The 19,068-nt window shown below is 48.9% G+C and overlaps 1 protein-coding gene across 1 annotated transcript in view; it reads right to left on the bottom strand.

Moving 5' to 3' along the window:
• Positions 1 to 7,918: 7,918 nt before the first annotated feature.
• The window catches only part of LOC130492472 (deoxyribonuclease-1-like 2), a 34,573-nt gene continuing 23,423 nt past the window's right edge, over positions 7,919 to 19,068 (bottom strand). Inside the window, exons 4-9 of the mRNA XM_056866222.1 lie at positions 14,651 to 14,734; positions 13,018 to 13,118; positions 12,677 to 12,789; positions 11,516 to 11,670; positions 10,454 to 10,550; positions 7,919 to 7,972 (exon numbers count right to left, since the gene is read on the bottom strand). Of these exons, the coding sequence (XP_056722200.1) occupies positions 7,919 to 7,972; positions 10,454 to 10,550; positions 11,516 to 11,670; positions 12,677 to 12,789; positions 13,018 to 13,118; positions 14,651 to 14,734 (604 nt within the window). The remainder of the gene's footprint in view (positions 7,973 to 10,453; positions 10,551 to 11,515; positions 11,671 to 12,676; positions 12,790 to 13,017; positions 13,119 to 14,650; positions 14,735 to 19,068) is intronic.

Below are 19,068 nucleotides of genomic sequence, written 5' to 3'. Positions count from 1 at the left end.
GAGCCACCGGGCAGGCTGGCGTCGAACCACTCCGGCGCTGCTGGTCCGGAAACCTCAGTGCCTCTTTCTACCCCTGGTGCCTTTTACACGGACTTTGGATCCCAAAGAGGGGGAGGCCGGGCCCCTCTGTGCCGGTCAGGTATTCGTTCTCCTCTGAGAGAGTTAGTTTTACAGTGTGTGAATGGCCAATAAACAATTGTTTAAACTGGGACTCTCGCCTGCCTCTCAGTGGCTGCTCACGAACACCCTCTTGAGCAGGGAATCTGGGCCAGGTTCCCGGAGGGCCCACTGGCAGTTGTGTTGAGTGCTTCCCGCTCATGACGTCACCCCACCTTCTCCGTGGCCTGGGCGGGGTCAGCTAGCGTGGCAAAGAGCAGATCTCAACTGTCCTATTGTGGCAAACAGACCAGGACCCATCAAGAGAAGAAGAGTTGGTTTTTATATGCTCACTTTCTCTACCACTTAAGGGAGACTCAAACCGGCTTACAATCACCTTCTGTTCCCCTCCCCACAGCAGATACCCTGGGAGGTAGGTGCGGCTGAGAGAGCTCTAAGAGAGCTGTGACAAGCCCAAGGCCACCCAGCTGGTTTCATGTGGAGGAGTGGGGAATCAAATCCAGTTCACCAGATTAGCCTCCGCCGCTCATGTAGAATCATAGAATCATAGAGTTGGAAGGGACCACCCGGGTCATCTAGTCCAACCCCCTGCACAATGCAGGAAATTAACAACTACCTCCCCCCACAACCCCAGTGACCCCAACCCTCCCCCAGCCATGCAGGATCCCACAATCAAAGCACTCCCGACAGATGGCCATCTAGCCTCGGCTTAAAGACCTCCAAAGACGGGGACTCCACCACCTTCCGAGGCAGCGCATTCCACCGTCGAACAGCCCTCACTGTCAGAAAGTTCTTACTAATGTTTAGGTGGAATTGCTTTTCTATTAGTTTAAATCCATTACTCCATGTTCTAGTCTCTGGAGCAACAGAGAACAAGCTAGTTCACTCATCAACATGACATCCCTTCCAATATTTAAACATGGCTATCATGTCTCCCCTCAACCTTCTCTTCTCCAAACAAAACAAACCCAACTCCCTAAGTCTCTCCTCATAGGGCATGGATTCCAGACCTTTGACCATTCTGGTCACCCTCCTCTGGACACGCTCCAACTTGTCAACATCCTTCTTAAATTTTGGAGCCCAAAACTGGACACAGTATTCCAAGTGAGGTCTGACCAATGCAGAATACAGTGTCAGTATTACTTCCCTTGATCTAGACACAGTACTCCTATTGATGCAGCCCAGAATTGCATTGGCCTTCTTAGCCACCACATCACACTGTTGACTCACGTTCAGCTTGTGGTCCACTAAGACTCCCAGATCTCTTTCACATGTACTGTTGTCAAACCAACTATCTCCCATCCTGTACCTGTGCCTTATGTTGTTTCTGCCTAGGTGAAGTACTTTATACTTCTCCCTATTGAAATCCATATGGCCCAGCTCTCCAGTCTATCGAGGTCATTCTGAACTCTGACCCTACCCTCCGGAGTATTAACTACCCCTCCTAACTTGATGTTATCTGCAAATTTGATTAGCATGCTCTCTATTCCATCATCCAAGTCATTTATAAAAATATTAAATAGTACTGGTCCCAGGACAGACCCCTGTGGCACCCCACTGGTCACTCCTCTCCAGGATGAAGTTGTGCCATTAATGAGCACCCTTTGGGTTCGGTTGGTCAACCAATTACCAATCCACCTAACAGTAGCCGTGTCCAGCCTGCATTTTACTAGCGTTGTTTCAAGAAGATCATGGGGGACTTTATCAAAGGCTTTACTGAAATCAATGTACCCTACATCTACAGCATTCCCTTCATCTACCATACTTGTCACTCTTTCGAAAAAAGATATGAGATTAGTTTGGCATGACCTGTTTTTGAGAAACCCATGTTGACTGTCAGTGATCACGGAATTTCTTTCCAAGTGCTTACAGACCGTCTGTTTAATTATCTGCTCAAGTTTTTTAGCTGGTATTGATGTCAGGCTGACTGGGCGATAATTGTTTGGGGTTTCTTTTCCCCCCTTTTTAAAGATGGGGACCACATTAGCCCTCCTCCAGTCTGCTGGAACCTCTCCTGTTCTCCATGAATTCTCAAAGATTATTGCCAGTGGTTCTGAAATAACTTCGGCCAGTTCTTTTAACACCCTTGGATTCAGTTTGTCTGGCCCTGGAGACTTGAATTCATTAAGAGTAGCCAAGTAATCCCGTACTATCTCAGTGTCTGTACTATGCTGTAATTCCCCTATTACATCCTCTGCTCCATTATTCCCGAGCACTATTCCCCTTTTGGGAGAAGACTGATACAAAAAAGGAGTTAAGTAATTCTGCCTTTTCTGCCTCCCCTGTTAATAACTCACCATCCTCTCCACGCAATGACCCGATCATTACCTTGATCTTCCTTTTGTTATGGACATAACCAAAAAACCCTTTTTTGTTGTTTGTAACTTTCCTGGCTAGCCGGAGCTCATTCTGCGCTTTAGCCTTCCTGACTTTCTCCCTACACGTGCTGGCTACTTGTTTGAATTCTCTTTGTTGATTTCTCCCTTTTTCCATTTCTTGTACATGCCCTTCTTAAATCCTATCTCAACCAAAAGTTCTTTAGTCATCCACCCTGGTTTCTTCAAACCTCTACCTCTTTTTCTCCTTGTGGGAATTGATTGAAATTGCGCCTTCAATATCTCCCTTTTAAGAATTTCCCATCCTTCATGTACTCCCTTCTCATTCAATATTCTCACCCACGGAATCACACCCAGTAGTACCCTAAATTTATTGAAATCAGCTTTCTTAAAGTCTAGAGTACATGTTTGACTATTTCTTGCTTCTCCTTTCTGCTGTATAACAAACTCCAGGAGAACATGGTCACTCCCACCTAAAGATCCCACTCCTTCTACCCCATAAACCGTCATCATAACTGGTTAAGATCAGATCCAAAATGGCTGTTCCCCTTGTCGCTTCTTCCACTTTTTGGACTATGAAGTTGTCTGCAAGGGAAGTGAGGAATTTGTCGGACCTAGTTGTTTTGGCAGAGTTAGCCTTCCAACAGATGTCAGGATAATTGAAATCTCCCATTACTACATCTTTCTTTTTTGAATGTTTGGACATCTGTTCCAGGAAAGCATAATCTAACTCTTCAGTTTGGCTTCAGGGTCTATAATATACCCCCACAATGACATCACTATTTTTCTCTCCCTTAATTTTTACCCAGATGGTTTCAAGCTGGGTTCCAGCGTTTAAGTCCTGGATCTCCTTGCAGGTATAATCATCCCTAATGTATAATGCTACCCCTCCCCCCTTCCGATTTGGTCTATTTCTCCAAAATAGGTTATACCCTTCAATTAATACATTCCAATCACGAGACTCGTCCCACCAGGTTTCCGTAATGCCTATTATATCATATTTGCTTTTTGCTATTAAAAGTTCTAGTTCATCTTGCTTATTTCCCGTGCTCTGTGCATTAGTGTAGAGACACCTTAGACCACAGGTCCTTCTTCTTGGCAGCTCATTTAAGATTGTCTCCCTCCCATTGTTATGTTTCTGAACTGTCTTTCCTTGCGTATGTGCTACCCTCTGCAAATTGTTCATATCTATATTTGCAGTTACTGTCCTCAATTGAGGCTTTAAATTTACGTCTCGCTCCCCCGGAAGATTTAGTTTAAAGCCCTCCTTATCAGGCTTGCAAGGCTGTGGCCAAACACATTTTTACCCACCTTTGAGAGGTGCAAACCATCTCCCGATAGAAGAGCATTATCCAGGTAGCATAAGCCATGGTCCAAAAAACCAAACCTTTCCTGGCGACACCATCGACGCAGCCACTCATTTATTTCCAGAATTTTTCGTTCTCTTCCCAATCCACAGCCTACTACAGGAAGAACCGTGCTCCCAGTTCATTCACCTTTTTACCCAAAGCTGTATAGTCCCTTTTAATACTTTCTGGGCTGTGCCAGGCAGTATCAGTATCGTGGAGGAGTAGGGAATCAAGCCCGGTTCTCGAGATCAGAGCCCACCGCTCCAAACCACCGCTCTTAACCAGTGCACCACGCTGGCTCCCTCTTGAGTTGATGAGGTCACAGTTGGATCTCCTCTGCCACCTGGGTGAGCCATGTTCTGCCTCGAATTAATCCGGTTCTGTATTCAAGGGAGTGTTTGTTCTGGAACACCTGCGTAGGTTTTATTTTAACGTTGTCCAAGCAAATTCTTTTATTTTGGACTGGGGCAGTGTGATGGGAAAAGGGAAATTCAGAGGTGGTTGGATCCCCTCCTCAGCATAAGGAAGCATAGTTGATCTCCAAGCACCACATCTCTCTACCACATCCAGTTGGGTATCCAAACTGACTAGAGACCCAGAGTTTTATTTATTCATTCACACTCCACCTTTCCCTCCAAGCTTACATCATTCTCTCCTCCATTTTATCATCACAACAATCCTGTGAGGTAGGTTAGCCGGAGAGAAGAAGAATTGGTTTTTATATGTCAGTTTTCTCTACCTTTTAAAGGAAGAATCAAACTGGTTTACAATCACCTTCCCTTCCTCTCCCCACAACAGACACCTTGTGAGGTAGATGAGGCTGAGAGAGCTCGAAGAGAACTGTGACTAGCCCAAGGTCACCCAGCAGGCTATATGTGTAGGTGTGGGGAAACCAACCTGGTTCACCAGATTAGAGTCCGCCACTCATGTGGAGGAGTGGGGAATCAAACCCGCTTCTCCAGATCAGAGTCTGCTGCTCTTAACCACTACACCATGTTGGCCCACAGGTCACCCACATCGAGCCTTCCTGGCACAGGTGGGGATTTGAACTGGGATTTTCCAGCTCTCACTCTGACACTGCAGCCACTCCACATCGCTCCAGAGGTTTTTGGAGCTGCGAGGGAATTGCCTGGTCTTACTGCTTTGCCTGAAATTAGAGAGGGATGGAGATGGGTTGGTAGTGGGGAAAGGGGTTTTTGTGAGGCCTCTGTCCTGACCTTCTCTTTGGCCTGGAGAGAATGGGATGAGGAAAATGATGGGCAAGCAGGTTTTACACTTGGGCTGCTCAGTCACATTTAAAAGATGTGGAGATTCAGATAGGAGAGCCAGCTGGGGAATGCTTATCACAACTATCCTGGGATTCCCGGCTGAAAACCAAAGGCAGGTGGAGAAGAGAGGCAGGATGGGACCTGATTTTCTTCTCTCTTAAAAAAAGTTACTTAGAAGAAGAATTGGTTTTTATATGCCAACTTTCTACCCTTTAAGGAGAATCAAACCGGTTTACCATCACAATCCTTTCCTCTCCCCACAACAGACACCCTGTGAGGTAGGTGGGGCTGAGAGAGTTGAGAGAGAACTGCGACTTGCCCAGGGTCACCCAGCAGGATTCATGTGTAGAAGTGGGGAATCAAACCCGGTTCACCAGATTAGAGTCTGCTGCTCAAGGGGAGAAGCAGGGAATCAAACCCGGTTCTCTAGTTTAGAGTCCGCCAGTCATGTGGAGGAGTGGGAATCGAATCCGGTTCTCCGGCTTATAGTCTGCCGCTCTTAACCACAAAGGGCAAGAGTCCAGTAGCACCTTAAAGACTAACAAAAATATTTTCTGGTAGGGTATGAGCTTTCTTAACCACGACACCTTCCTGTTGCTGTCCAGACTGAGCAAAGCCCAGGGGGTTCCAAGACTTCCAACGGCCAGCTTCAGCTGCGACAGGGTTGAATACTGAAGGAAAAAGAGGAAGGTGGAGGAGACGGGGAAGCCTTCAGGCAGGGCAGAATCCTTCTGTCCTTTTTGGTGGGGCGTCGAACTCAGATCAGCTTTAGAGGAACAGAAGAAGCATTCTGGAAGGGCACCCGTTGGCTGTAAGGTCATGGAGGTTTTTATTAGAAAGTTGGGTTAACAGTCGGCTGAGGAGCCATCCGTTATGTGTCAAAGCCTGGTCCCAGGCATTCGTACTCAGAAGTAAGTCATGCATAGTTCAAGTTAGACTGAAACAAAATGTATTTGGTAATAAGGTGAGGAATCCAACACTGTTTCTTGGAAACTTAAAAGTATTGATAATAGAAGTAGAAGATGGAGAGAAGAGTTGGTTTTTATATGCCGGCTTTCTCTACCACTTATGGCAGAATCAAACCGGCTTACAATCACCTTCCCTTCCCCTCCCCACAACAGACCCCCTGTGAGGTAGGTGGGTCTAGCCCAAGGTCACTGTGACTAGCCCAAGATCACCCAGCTGGCTTCATGTGTAAGGAGTGGGGAAACCAACCCGGTTCTCCAGATCAGAGTCCACTGCTCCAAACCACCGCTCTTAACCACTACACCACAGCAGTTTCCCCTCTCTCTGGTTTCTTTTGGATAAAAACATGGCATCGCTTCTTCTCTTTAAAAATTATATACGTCTACAATACACAGACATCTTAGCACAGTTGACATACCATGTAAATGATCTAGCAACCCTGGACTTCCTAGGCAGTCTCTCATCCAAATACTAACCAGGGCCTACCTTGCTTAGCTCCTGAGAACTGATGAGATCAGGCTAGCCTGGACCATCTAGGTGAGGGCAGAAGACATATAGAGGTGGTTTGCCATTGCCTGCCTCTGAGTAGCAATGCTAGACTTCCTTGGTGGTCGCCCATGCAGGTACTAACCAGTACCAACCCTGCTTAGCTTTTGAGACTGGATGAGATCGAACTAGCCTGGGCCATCCTGGTCAGGCAGAGGGACAAACAGAGGTGGTTTGCCTCTGGATAGCAACCCTTCCTTGGTGGTCTCCCATCCAAATACGAACCAGGACCGACCCTGCTTAGCTTCCAAGATCTGACGAGATTGGGCCCGCCTGGGCCACCCAGGTTGGGGCTGGCATAAGCTGTATCGTATCAGTTGCTGTGCAGTCTGCCGGGGAGAAGTCCATCGTCACCACTTTGAGGGCCCCGACTGAGAAGGCTGCTCTCCGATGTCAAAGGCCCGGCTTTGTCGTGAATTCTGATTAAAGCAATAAAGCTCTGAGCAACTTTTCCAAAACCCCAGCGGGCAGAGAGTTTCAGCGAGGTGGCTTGAAAAACTGAATCAGGGAGTCGTCTGCAGCCTGCGAACGTCTGCTCCGGAGAGGTGGCGGGCTTCCTCGCCCTTGAAAAACCTGCCACTCTTCCTTCACTTTCACAACAAAAATACTTAAGAGAATTTAAAAATCTTGACTGGCCCAACAGTCAATGTTTCTTCATAAGTTGGTGTTGGCAAATGTAAATACGTGCATCGTATCTTCCATAAGTGCATTGTATCTTCTATAATTTCCATAATTATCTTCCATAATTCCATAATTTTCGTCTTCCATAAAAACTATATATTTGCAGGGTGAAAAAATAGCACAAGTAAATGCTGTCAAAAGGCATTGAATGAGTTGAGTTCTGAAAGTCAATGAGCACACGAAATGATGCTTTGGTCTAGAAAAAGCCTGAACTATTAATCTCACAGGTGAGGGGCTGTGGCTTAGTGGTAGAGCCTCTGCTTTTGCGTACAGAAGGTCCCAGGTTCAATCCCCGGCAGCATCTCCAGTTAAAAGGACCAGGCAGTGGGCGATAGGAAAGACCTCCGCCTGAGACCCTGGAGAGCCGCTGCAGGTCTGAGTAGATTGACCCTGATGGACCGAGAGTCTGATTCAGTAGAAGGCAGCTTCATGGGTTCAATATATAACTTCATTCTGTGTGATAAAACGGGTTCCTGCTTTGAGAAATGCATGCTGTATTTTCGCAGTGTCATGGTAGGACTGGAGAGGTATAGGTAATCCCAACTAGAACTGGTTCCCAGGAGGCCGGAAGAAGCGGCAAAGTGAAATCACTGGCAGTGATGGAGGCAGCGGCTGCAACCCTTCGGCCTCCCTCGGCACAAGACCGCAGTGACCATCACTGGGAGCCCAGTGTCACCTCCACTGGGAAATGGTCGCTGACCGCGAGAGCCTGCAGAGAACGACAAATGGAAAAGCCTCTGAGCTACGTAGAACAGCTTGTGAAATAGGAGCCCTCTGGTAATAATTAGGCCTGCATTGGGGAGGGGCTGAGGTTCAGCGGCAGAGCCTCTGTTTTGCATGCAGAAGGTCCCAGGTTCGAAGCCCTGCATCTCCAGTTAAAAGGATCAGGCAGGAGGAGATGGGGAAGTCTTGATAGACTGACCTTGATAGAGGACAGTCTGATTCTTAGGGTTGCCAGGTCCCTCTTAGCCACTGGCGGGAGGTTTTTGGGTAGAGCCTGAGGAGGGTGGTGTTTGGGGAGGGACTTCAATGCCATAGAGTCCAATTGCCAAAGCAGTCATTTTCTCCAGGGGAACTGATCTCTATCGGTTGGAGATCAGTTGTAACAGCAGGAGATCTCCAGCCACTACCTGGAGGATACTGGAAAAAAAGGGGCACTTGGTACTAATAGGGGTTCAGAAAATCAAAAAGAATGAGTACCAATCTTCTACTTATATAATGCAAAACGAAACTTTAGTGAAAGTGAAAAAAGTGCAAAAGTGAAACAAAACAACAAGTAAACAACACAATACAATTATCGAATACGTAGCTCTCAAGGAGTCTTCAATGTAGTCGTCTAGAAATGATTAACTAGTCCAAAGATTTCATTCATGAATTTTCTTTAAAAAGACGGTGGAAGTGATCACTTTTGCACTTTTTTCACTTTCACTAAAGTTTCGTTTTGCATTATATAAGTAGAAGATTGGTACTCATTCTTTTTGATTTTCTGAACTACCTGGAGGATGGCAACTCTATGGCCTGCTGAGAAATGAACACTGCTCTTCATTGTAGGAACTAGGGTTGCCAGGTCCCTCTTTGCCACTGGCAGGAGGCTTTTGGGGCAGAGCCTGAAGAGGGCGGGGTTTGGAGAGGGACTTCAATGCCATAGAGTCCAATTGCCAAAGCGGTCATTTTCTCCAGGAGAACTTATCTCTATCGGCTGGAGATCAGTTGTAACAGCGAGAGATCTCCAGCTAGTACCTGGAAGTTTAGATCTCAAAACGATACAAGCACAAAATTCAAAAGTGAAGCTGAAGCACAAATTTGCTTATAAAAATGTATTAAGGAAAAAGCACCCCGAAGGGCAATTCAAGGGGCGAACCCCACAAAGGCAACACGGGCAAAGTCCCAATACAAGTAAGGCACAAAGTGCTCAAAAAGTAAGCGCATAAATATAATATATCCAAACAGGTAAGTATGTCTACAGTCCGGAAAAAAGTATCTAGGTGCAATGGGTTCCCGGTGGTGTTCCCATTTCACGGATTTTTTCAAGCTTCGAGTCGATCCGTAGACAAAAAAACAACCATTAAGGTCTAAGGAATGTATCCTTCAATAGTCCATGGACGGCTGTCCAAGGCATCCGGAGGTTGGCAACCCTACTGACTCTGTGTGAGGCAGCTTCTTGTGTTCACATGAGTTGTGACGCAGGATTTGGGGACTACCAGAATGGGATCTGAACAGCTGCCAGGGATACTGACGGGATGGTGTGTGAAAGTGAGCAGCTGGGAGACTGTCTGCGTGAGGGCCCAAGTGGCAGGTGCAGGAGGCCCCCGGGGCTCTAGTCCCACGAAGACGCACCCTCCTTGGTGGCAAAACGGGAATAAACGTAGGGTGTTTTTTCCCCTTTTTTTCTTTCTTTAAATTTTTATTAATTTGTATAGGTGTTTTTTTTCCTGTGCAGGAGGTGTGTGGGTGTGTGTGTGCAGAAGCCCCCTACCCCCTGCCATGCCCTGCTCTGGCTTGTGAACATTTTGAAACGAAGACATCCCTGCCCAAGGCCTTCCCTCTTTGTGCTCCACCACCCTCCGCTTTGCAAAGGTTTCCCTTTCTCCCTTAACTGGTTCTTTATTTTCTTTAATTGGTATTGAATTTTAAGCTGCATTGTCATGTTAAGCCACTTTGTATTGCCTGGAAAAGTGGGGCATACATTTTAAAACAAACATAAGAGCTCTGCTGGATCATACTAGAGGCTTAGCTTCCTGTGTTCCACCACTGGTAGCCAGATGCCCTGGAAAGGCCCACAGAATCCAACATGGCCCCTGTAGTTGTCCCCCTCAGCGACTGGTATTCAGAGGTACACTGCCTGTGACCATGGAGGTTCTATTTGGTCCTTATGGCTAGTAGCCATTGACAGACCCATCCTCCATGAATTTGTCTAATCCCCTTTTAAAGGCATCCAAGTGAGCACCTATCACTGCATCCTGGGGCAATGAGTTCCATGCATTGTTTTGCATTCTATGCAAAAGGATTTAATTTTGCCTGAACCTACTGCCTTATCGCTTTCCTCCGGAGTTATGAATTCGAGGATTTGCTTTAATTGCTCTAGCAACTGATCAGGAACGGTAGAAAACTGGAGAAGGCATTAAAGTGAGTGATGTAAACAAGCCCCTTGGTGATTTAACGGGATCTAGCCCGGTGGGGAGTGACTGACCTCTTCTTGGCTCAGCTTGAGGGCGGTCTGGAAGTCAAACACCCGGGCAGACTTGGGGTTGATCCACTTCCTCAGCTTCGAGCCACTCACGACAATCCTGAAAGGCAAAAAGGGCACAGATGGAGCGCTTCCCTCCTTGCCTGGTGCAGCTGGTTCCCTCTTTCACCAGAACGATGCCACCATCGGTTAGAGATGTCGGTGAAGAGCCAGTGGCAGAGACACACCAGTGAACCTCCCAGAGAGGCTCATGGGGCTTGCGGTGGCCTCCCCTCTCTGCCCGCCGCAGAGGTGAGGAGTCCGGACCCCAGAGCTGCATCACTTGCTGGCCCTTGAGTAGGAGATGGGTACCCCTCACCTGTTTTTAGGGTCTCCAGTTCCACGTTAGGAAATAACTGGAGATTTGGGGATGGAGCCTGGGGTTTGGGGAGGGGAGGGCGGGGTTTGGGGAAGGGGGGGGACTTGCCCTCCAAAGCCATTTTCTCCAGGGGGACTGATTCCTGTGGTCTGGAGGTGTATTGTAATTCTGGTAGATTTCCTTTCTTCTTTCTTTGCTTCCCCCTGTTCTTAGACCAAGGTCTTGAACAATAAAACCATAAAACTTAAATAAGACCCATCTCTAAAAACTTAAATATGACCCATCCCTTCGACTCTCCTCTGCAGCCTCCAAAAAACGAGCAACAAAATAAGTACGCTGAGGGTCACAAGAGTCCTCTAAGAGGAACTGAACTTTTTGCTCCAAAGTTGCTCGAGAAGATGGGAACCATTTGTTAAAACCTGGTATATGCAATTTTCGCCTAATTTGGGACACGCAAAGGACAATGCAAAAGGATAATGTACCAAGGAGTCCACTGACTGAAGAGGGCAGGGGACACACAGCCGGTCTGGTTTAGCTAGAGAATCCAGATAAGAAGGAAGAGTGCCCTTAGATAACAGGCCCAGGGCACAAGGAGAACATGTCCTCTGAGCATCAAAATGAGTGTAACAATCTTATTTCTAGCATAGATCAATTTGGCCACGTGTTTTTTACATTGATCTACTGATAGATCTCCGTGGCCACCCCACCTGTCGTAGGCACAGTCCGAGTGGCCCACGGTGGTGTCCGTGGAGTCCGAGATGAGCCACTTGAAGACCTCGCTGGTGCGCAGCCGGATGGAGGCCCAGTCCTTTTTCCCCACGTAACTGCAGTCGGCGTTGAAGTCTCCGAGAAACATCATGTTCTGCCAAGGGAAGAAGACGGCCGGTGGGAGGGGCAGGGGGCCGGAGGCATGGCTCACCCTGGTGACTAGGAATGGCCTTGAGAACCCAGGGCCGGATCCTGAAAAGCACTGCTGGGTCAGACTTGAAGGGGGGGTCCAGCTGGGGGCTGAGAAGGATCCCAGAGAGGTCCCATCACTCAGAATAGTCACTTTTTAACCCCACTTCCAGAATGGGATTTACAAGGGGTAGAGCATCTGCTTGGCATGCAGAAGGTCCCAGGTTCAATCCCCAGAAGCATCTCCAGTTAAAAAATAGGACCAGGCAGGAGGTGATGTGAAAGACCTTTATCTGCCTGAGACCCTGGAGAGCCGCTGTCAGTCTGAGTAGACAAATGCTGACTTTGATGGACCAAGGGTCTGATTCAATAGAAGGCAGCTTCATGAGAACCTGCCTAGTAAACGTCGGGATGTGACGTCACCCCATGGGTCAGGAATGACCCGGTGCTTGCACAGGGGACCTTTACCTTTTCATGAGAAGGGGCAGTGGCTCATTGGTAGAGCCTCTGCTTGGCACGCAGAAGGTCCCAGGTTCAATCCCTGGCATCTCCAGTTAAAAGGACCAGGCAGGAGGTGACATGAAAGACCTTTATTGGCCTGAGATCCTGGAGAGCCACTGCCAGTATGAGTAGGCAATACAGACCTTGATGTGCATATTGGGGAGGGGCTGTGGCTCAGCGATAGAGCCTCTGCTTGGCATAGAAGGTCCCAGGTTCAATCCCTGGCATCTCCGGTGACATGAAAGACCTCTGCCTCAGACCCTGTAGTGCAGCTGCCAGTCTGAGTAGATGAGACTGCTCTCAATGGACCAAAGGTCTGATTCACAATAAGGCAGCTCCGTGTGTGTTTAAAGGATCGCCCACCATCTCACTTTACTGCTAAAGAGTGATCTTTTACGAATGAGGCGTGACTGGGGGGGGCATGGGGAGGGGGGCTGTTTCTCCATCTCCGCCTCAGCCCGGCTACTTACATCCGTCCCCCACTTGTCAAGGACCTGCAGGTAAACGTCGTAGAGGGCATCTATTTCAGCCACGGCCTCGCTCGGAGGGGTGTGTAGGGGCACCAGGATCAGCGGCTCTCCCTCTGCGAGAGAACCAGAGTTAAGAGACGGCACCGGCTCTTGCGTTCCCCGCACCTCAGAAGGCATGGGTGGTCAGCGACTCCCACCCCAGTCCCTGTGGAGCCCCCCCACCCCCGCCCCTCTGTGTTTGGCTTCCAGCTTCTGTGTCCTCCTACACCTTCTCCTGGGGACCAAGGTGCAGACAGGGCAGGAGGGGAAAGAAGGAAGGGGTTCCCTGCCCGTTAGCTCACCTGAGTCAGGAATCGAGAACTTCACAATGAAAGGGGCTCTGCTGAAGGCGCCGTTGCCATTGGGGTACTGGTACTCGGCCACAGGAGAGACGCTCTCGGTCCTGGAGAAAAAGTGGAGGGGCGGCAGGCACGGCCCCGAAAGAGCCAGGGGAAAGCGGGACAAAAAGAGCAGCAAGTCCTATGAGGAAAGGTTGAAGGAGCTGGGTATGTTTAGCCTGGAAAGGAGAAGACTGGGAGGGGATATGATAACCATCTTCAAGTACTTGAAAGGCTGTCATATAGAGGAGGGTGCCGAGTTGTTTCCTGTTGCCCGAGAAGGTCGGACCAGAACCAATGGATTGAAATTAAATCAAAAGAGTTTCCATCTAGACATTAGGAAGAATTTTCTAACAGTCAGAGCAGTTCCTCAGTGGAACAGGCTTCCTCAGGAGGTGGTAAGCTCTTTTTCCATGGAGGTTTTTAAGCAGAGGCTAGAAGGCCATCTGTCAGCAATGCTGATTCTATGACCTTAGGCAGAGCATGAGAGGGAGAGCATCTTGGCCATCTTCTGGGCATGGAATAGGGGTCACTGAGGGTGTGAGGGGGTAGTTGTGAATTTCCTGCATTGTGCAGGGGGCTGGACTAGATGACCCTGGTGGTCCCTTCCAACTCTATGATTCTACGATTCTAAGAACATCAGAAAAGCCCTGCTGGATCTGACTAAGGTTCCATCAAGTCCAGCAATCTGTTCACAGAGTGGCCAACCAGGTGCCTCCAGGAAGCCCACAAGCAAGACGAATGCCGCAACATTGTCCTGCCTGTGTTCCACAGCACCTAATATAATAGGCCTGCTCCTCCGATACTGGAGAGAATAGGGATGCCTCATGACTAGGATTCATTTTGACTAGTAGCAACTTCAATGTATTAGTAAATTATTGTGGTCTGCTGGTGGAACTGCTGTTCTAGGGTCACAGAGGCAACCAGCCAGGAGGCAAAACAGCAAGGGCGGGGTAAGGGTGTTGGCGCCCCAAGCAAGGAACTTCTGTTGCCTCTTGGCGGTGCCCCTGCCGGTTGGATCCAGGTGGCACAGGCCTAGGAAGTGATGCCAATCACCTCCCGGGCCACTGACGGCTGCCAGCCAGCCAAACCCCTCCTGGGGTGCTGCCCTTGGCAATCACTTGGGCGGCTTGGCCCAAGAATGGCCTTGTAGCCATCAAGGGCCGCCCCTACAGCTCAAGCTAATTGTCTCATATGAAGGTGCCTGATACTGAACCAGACCCTCGGTCCCTCAAGGTCAGTATTGCCTACTCAGACTGGCAGCAGCTCTCCAGGGTCGCAGACTGAGGTCTTTCACATCACCTCCCACCTGGACCTTTTAAATGGAGGTGCCAAGGATTGAACCTGGGACCTTCTGCGTGTGAGGTGGAGGCTCTGCCACTGAGCCACGGCCCTTCTCACTTCAGAGGTTTCAAGCCCTACTTTTTGCTGTTCCAACAGGATCCAGTGCGTATGTGTGAGTTAACTGTGGGAAGGCGAGTATCATGAACCAAGTTGAGTTACTGGGTGGGGGGGGGGATGATGTAACTGCTTTGCACCAGGCAAAAGAATTTACTCTCGAGTAAGTGGCCAGGTGCCAGCCCAACTGATCCCATACCTGTAGATGAAGAGGTACATCTCCTTATATTTCTCCCGACCCAGCGGCTCACTGATGACGTAGTCGTACGAGTGCTTGGAGGCCCTGCCATGACCAAAGGGAAGAAGAAGAAGAGTTGGTTTTTATATGCTGACTTTCTCTACCACTTAAGGAAGAATCAAACTGGCTTACAATCACCTTCCCCTCCCCACAACAGACACCCTGTGAGGGGGCTGAGAGAGTGTGACTAGCCCAAGGTCACCCAGCTGGCTTTGTGTGCAGAGGTGGGGAAACAAATCCAGCTCACCAGATAAGCATCCGCCGCTCATGTAGAGGAGTGGGGAATCAAACCCGGTTCTCCAGACCAGAGTCCACTGCTCCAAACCACCGCTCTTAACCACTACACCATGCCGGGAGAACACGGGCTGCTGTTGCACAAAAGACCGAGCCAGCCCCTCCCCTGCAGCTAGTGGTGGTTATCCTTTCCACGAGCCAACAGCCCTTCCAGCCCAAGCCAAATGATCCCACGTTCTGGTATCATGAGAGAGGGAGAAAAGCTTCTCCCTGTCCACTCTCTCCACACCGTGCATAATTTTATTGACCTCTATCATGTCTCTCCTTAACTGCCTTCTTTCCAAGCCAAACAGCCCTAAGTGTTTTAACTGCTCCTCATAGGGCCATTGCTGTAGCCCCCTGATCATTTGGGTTGTTTTTTCTGTACCTCCTCAAGCTCTGCAATATCCTTTTTTAGGTGTGATGACCAGAACTGTACACAGTATTCCAAGTGTGGTCTCACCACAGATTTGTACAAGGGCAGGATGATAGTAGTTTTATTCTCTATTCCTTGCTTAATTATGGCCAGCATGGAATTTGCCTTTTTCACAGCAGCCGCACACTGGGTTGACATCTTCATCGAGCGATCCACTACCACCCCAATATCCCTTTCTTGGTCTGTCACTGCCAGCACAGATCCCATCAGTGTATATGTGAAGTTGGGATTTTTTGCCCCAATATGCATCACTTTACACTTGCTCACATTGAACCTCATTTGCCACTTTAAATGCCCATTCCTCCAGTTTGAAGAGATCCTTTTGGATCTCTTCACAGTCCGATTTTGTTTTAACCACCCTAAATAATTTGGTGTCATCTGCAAACTTTGGTACATGGGTACATCAAGGTTAGTTTTGTCTACTCGGACTGGAAGCAGCAGTGTCTCAGGTGGAGGTCTCTCCCATCACCTGCTGTCTGGTCCTCTAACTGGAGATGCCGGGGATAGAACCTGGGATCTCCTGCATGCCAAGCAGAGGCTCATCCACTAAACCACAGCCCCTCTCACCTAGTCCTCAGTGGTCCGTCTCTTCTTCAAGGGTCACAGAGGTTTCTTTGCCTTCTGTTCTGCTCAATTTCAGAGGTTCTCCTCCTGATTAAGAGTTGCTTAATTTCCTAATAGTTAACAAAACAGGAAGCAATGCCCATCTGCTGGCTCAGAGCCAAGGGCTGCTTCCTTTTCTAGGAACATTTTGCCACTCTGTTCTCCTCAGTTTGGAGTGGAGGCAAAGTCGCAACCTGCCTCCAGGCCAGGGGGTGTGGGGCCTACTCTGAAGGGAGCTTGCAGGGGACAACTGGAAAGTGCAGCGGGAATTTGCTGTAGTGGAGGTTACGGGCCAGTGGGCAAGAGAAGATGCTGGAGTGAGGAAGGGGAAGAGGTTCTCAGGACCACTACCCAAAAGGGAGCAAAAGAAGAAATGCACAGGTATTGCCAATGGTGAACGAAACAGCACACACCCTCTTGAATGACCATCATGGACACACAGTAGATAATGCTGAATATCACGTGTACAAAATATTAAAACGGGACTTCAGCTAATGCACTTGTTTTGAATCTTCCTCAGATTTCTATAGTCAAAAAAGGCAAGAGTCCAGTAGCATCTTAAAGACTAACAAAAATATTTTCTGGTAGGGTATGAGCTTTCATGAGCCACAGCTCACTTCTTCAGATACCTGAAGGTAACGGTATCTGAAGAAGTGAGCTGTGGCTCACGAAAGCTCATACCCTACCAGAAAATATTTTTGTTAGTCTTTAAGGTGCTACTGGACTCTTGCCCTTTTTGACTACTGCAAACAGACTAACACGGCTACCCACTGTGAATTATCAGATTTCTATGAAGAACTTCATTTAATGAGGAACTACGCATTAAATTTGCAGATGACACCAAATTGGGAGGAGCAGCGAATACCCCAGAAGACAGAGACAGAATTAAATGAGATCCGAACAAACTGGAAAACTGGATGCATGTGAACAAGACGCAATTCAACAAGGATCAGTGCAGAGTTCTACATCTGGGTAACAAAAACGAGGAACACACATACTTCTGGGTGGCAGTGTGTTTTACAGGCTCTTAGGGTATGGGTGGACCGTAAGTTAAATATGAGCAGCCAGTGTGATGCAGTGTCAAAAAAGGCTAGTGCGACCTTGGGGTGCATCAATAGAGGCATAACATCCAAATTGCAAGATGTACACCGCATTGGTCAGGCCGCAACTGGATAATTGTGTGCAGTTCCAGAGGCCTCACTTCAAAAAGGATGCGGGCAGAATGGAGCGGGTGCAGAGGAGAGCGACGAGGATGACCCGGGGCCCTACGAGGAAAGGCTGAGGAACTTGGGCAAGTTCAGTCTGGAGAAGAGGAGGTTGAGGGGGGACAGGATTGCTCTCTTGAAGTCTTTGAAGGGCTGTCACTTAGAGGAGGGCAGGGAGCTGTTCCTGCTGGCAGCAGAGGAGGACTTGCAAGAATGGGTATAAATTACGGGTGGAAAGGTTAGGACATTAGGGAAAAAGTTTTAGAGTGAGAGTAGTTCAGCAGTGGAATGGGCTGCCCAGGGAGGTGGTGCAGCTCTCCCTCACTGGCAGCCTTCAAGCAGCAGCTGGACAAACACTGGGTGTATGTTAAGTGCCATCAAGTCACAACCGACTTACGGTGACCCCAGCAGGGAGCTTTCCAAGCATGTGAGAAGCGGAGGGGGTTTGTCATTGCCTTCCTCTGTCGAGCCTTCCTTGGGGCTCTCCTGTCCAAGTACCGACCCTGCTTAGCTTCCGAGATGTGAAAAGATGAGGCTTCTGCACCCTGCCAACGTCCCTCTCATTATTGGCAATACCCTGGTGTCTTTTCTCTCTGCCCTTTTCCAGGGTTCGTACAAATTAGGATGGACTCCGTGTGGTGTGGATGGACTCCAGGCTTCAGCAAGATGCAGGCGAAATGCCCTCCAGGCTGGTGCGGAAGGGGCGCTGAGGGGCCAAAGTGTTGCTTTGCTGCGTTCAGCCCATGTGCCAAGGGTAGGGTTGCCAACCTCTAGGTACTAGCAGGAGATCTCCAGCCGATAGAGATCAGTTCACCTGGAGAAAATGGCCGCTTTGGCAACTGGACTCTATGGCATTGAGGTCCCTCCCCTCCCCAAAGCCCTCCTTCCTTAGGCTCCGCCCCAAAAGCCTCCCGCCGGTGGCAAAGAGGGACCTGGCAACCCTAGCCAAATGTGTGCTCCAGGCAGCTGGCCTTTAAGGTTCTGTTTCTCAGAAGTTTGTTGACTGCTTTCTCTCCGTTTGTGTGATAACTGTTATCTACCATGGGAACCAGGCTCGGCTTGGTGTAAGCTCTAGTCCTGCGGCAAACCCATAAACAGACTTCAGCAGACGGCAAATCCACGAAAGCAGTTTTATTGGTTAAAATCGACAGGTTTCAGAAGCCATATTCAAAAGGCAAGGCACATAGCATATATGGGAGAGCAAAAGGAGATAACCAGGAAACCCCCTCCCAGGCAAACCCCCCCCCTCCAACAGGCAGGAAGGAGCACTCGGCGATTCCCACAGTATGGGAATCTATGAAGACTAAACACGCGGCTTAGACTGGCCTTGGACAGAATAGCACAACAGCACCTGGAAGCAGCACAGCACTGCCACATACCATCCTCATGGCCTGCTCCTGACATTCTGCCCCCCTAAAGACCCCCCTTCACCCTCCCACTGTGGGTTTGTGAGGGTAGGGGGCATGGAATTCTTGTACCAAGCAGGGGGCGGAGACATCACAGGGACGCACCCATTCATCCTGGGTAGGACTAAAATGTTTCCAGCGGACCAGGTATTGAAGGGTACCGTAGCGAATGCGAGAATCCAGTATTTTAGGTACTTCAAAATGTTCCTTCCCCCGCCACCACCATTTCACGCACTTCGGGTTGTGGCTCAGGATGCCATTTTTGGGAAGGAACATACGGTTTTAAAAGATTGACATGGAACACAGGATGAATTCTCCGTAGAGACTTGGGCAAGGAGAGTTCTAAAGTCACTGGATTAATAATCCAGGAAATGGGGAACGGACCCACGTACTTGGCACTGAGTTTATCACACGGGCGGGTGGATCGTAGGTTCTTGGTGGACAGATAGACGAGAT

Source organism: Euleptes europaea, chromosome 21 (assembly GCF_029931775.1).
Source record: "Euleptes europaea isolate rEulEur1 chromosome 21, rEulEur1.hap1, whole genome shotgun sequence".
NCBI lineage: Eukaryota > Metazoa > Chordata > Lepidosauria > Squamata > Sphaerodactylidae > Euleptes > Euleptes europaea.
The sequence above is the reverse complement of the archived record's forward strand: the minus strand, read 5'-3'. Positions and strand labels throughout refer to the sequence as shown.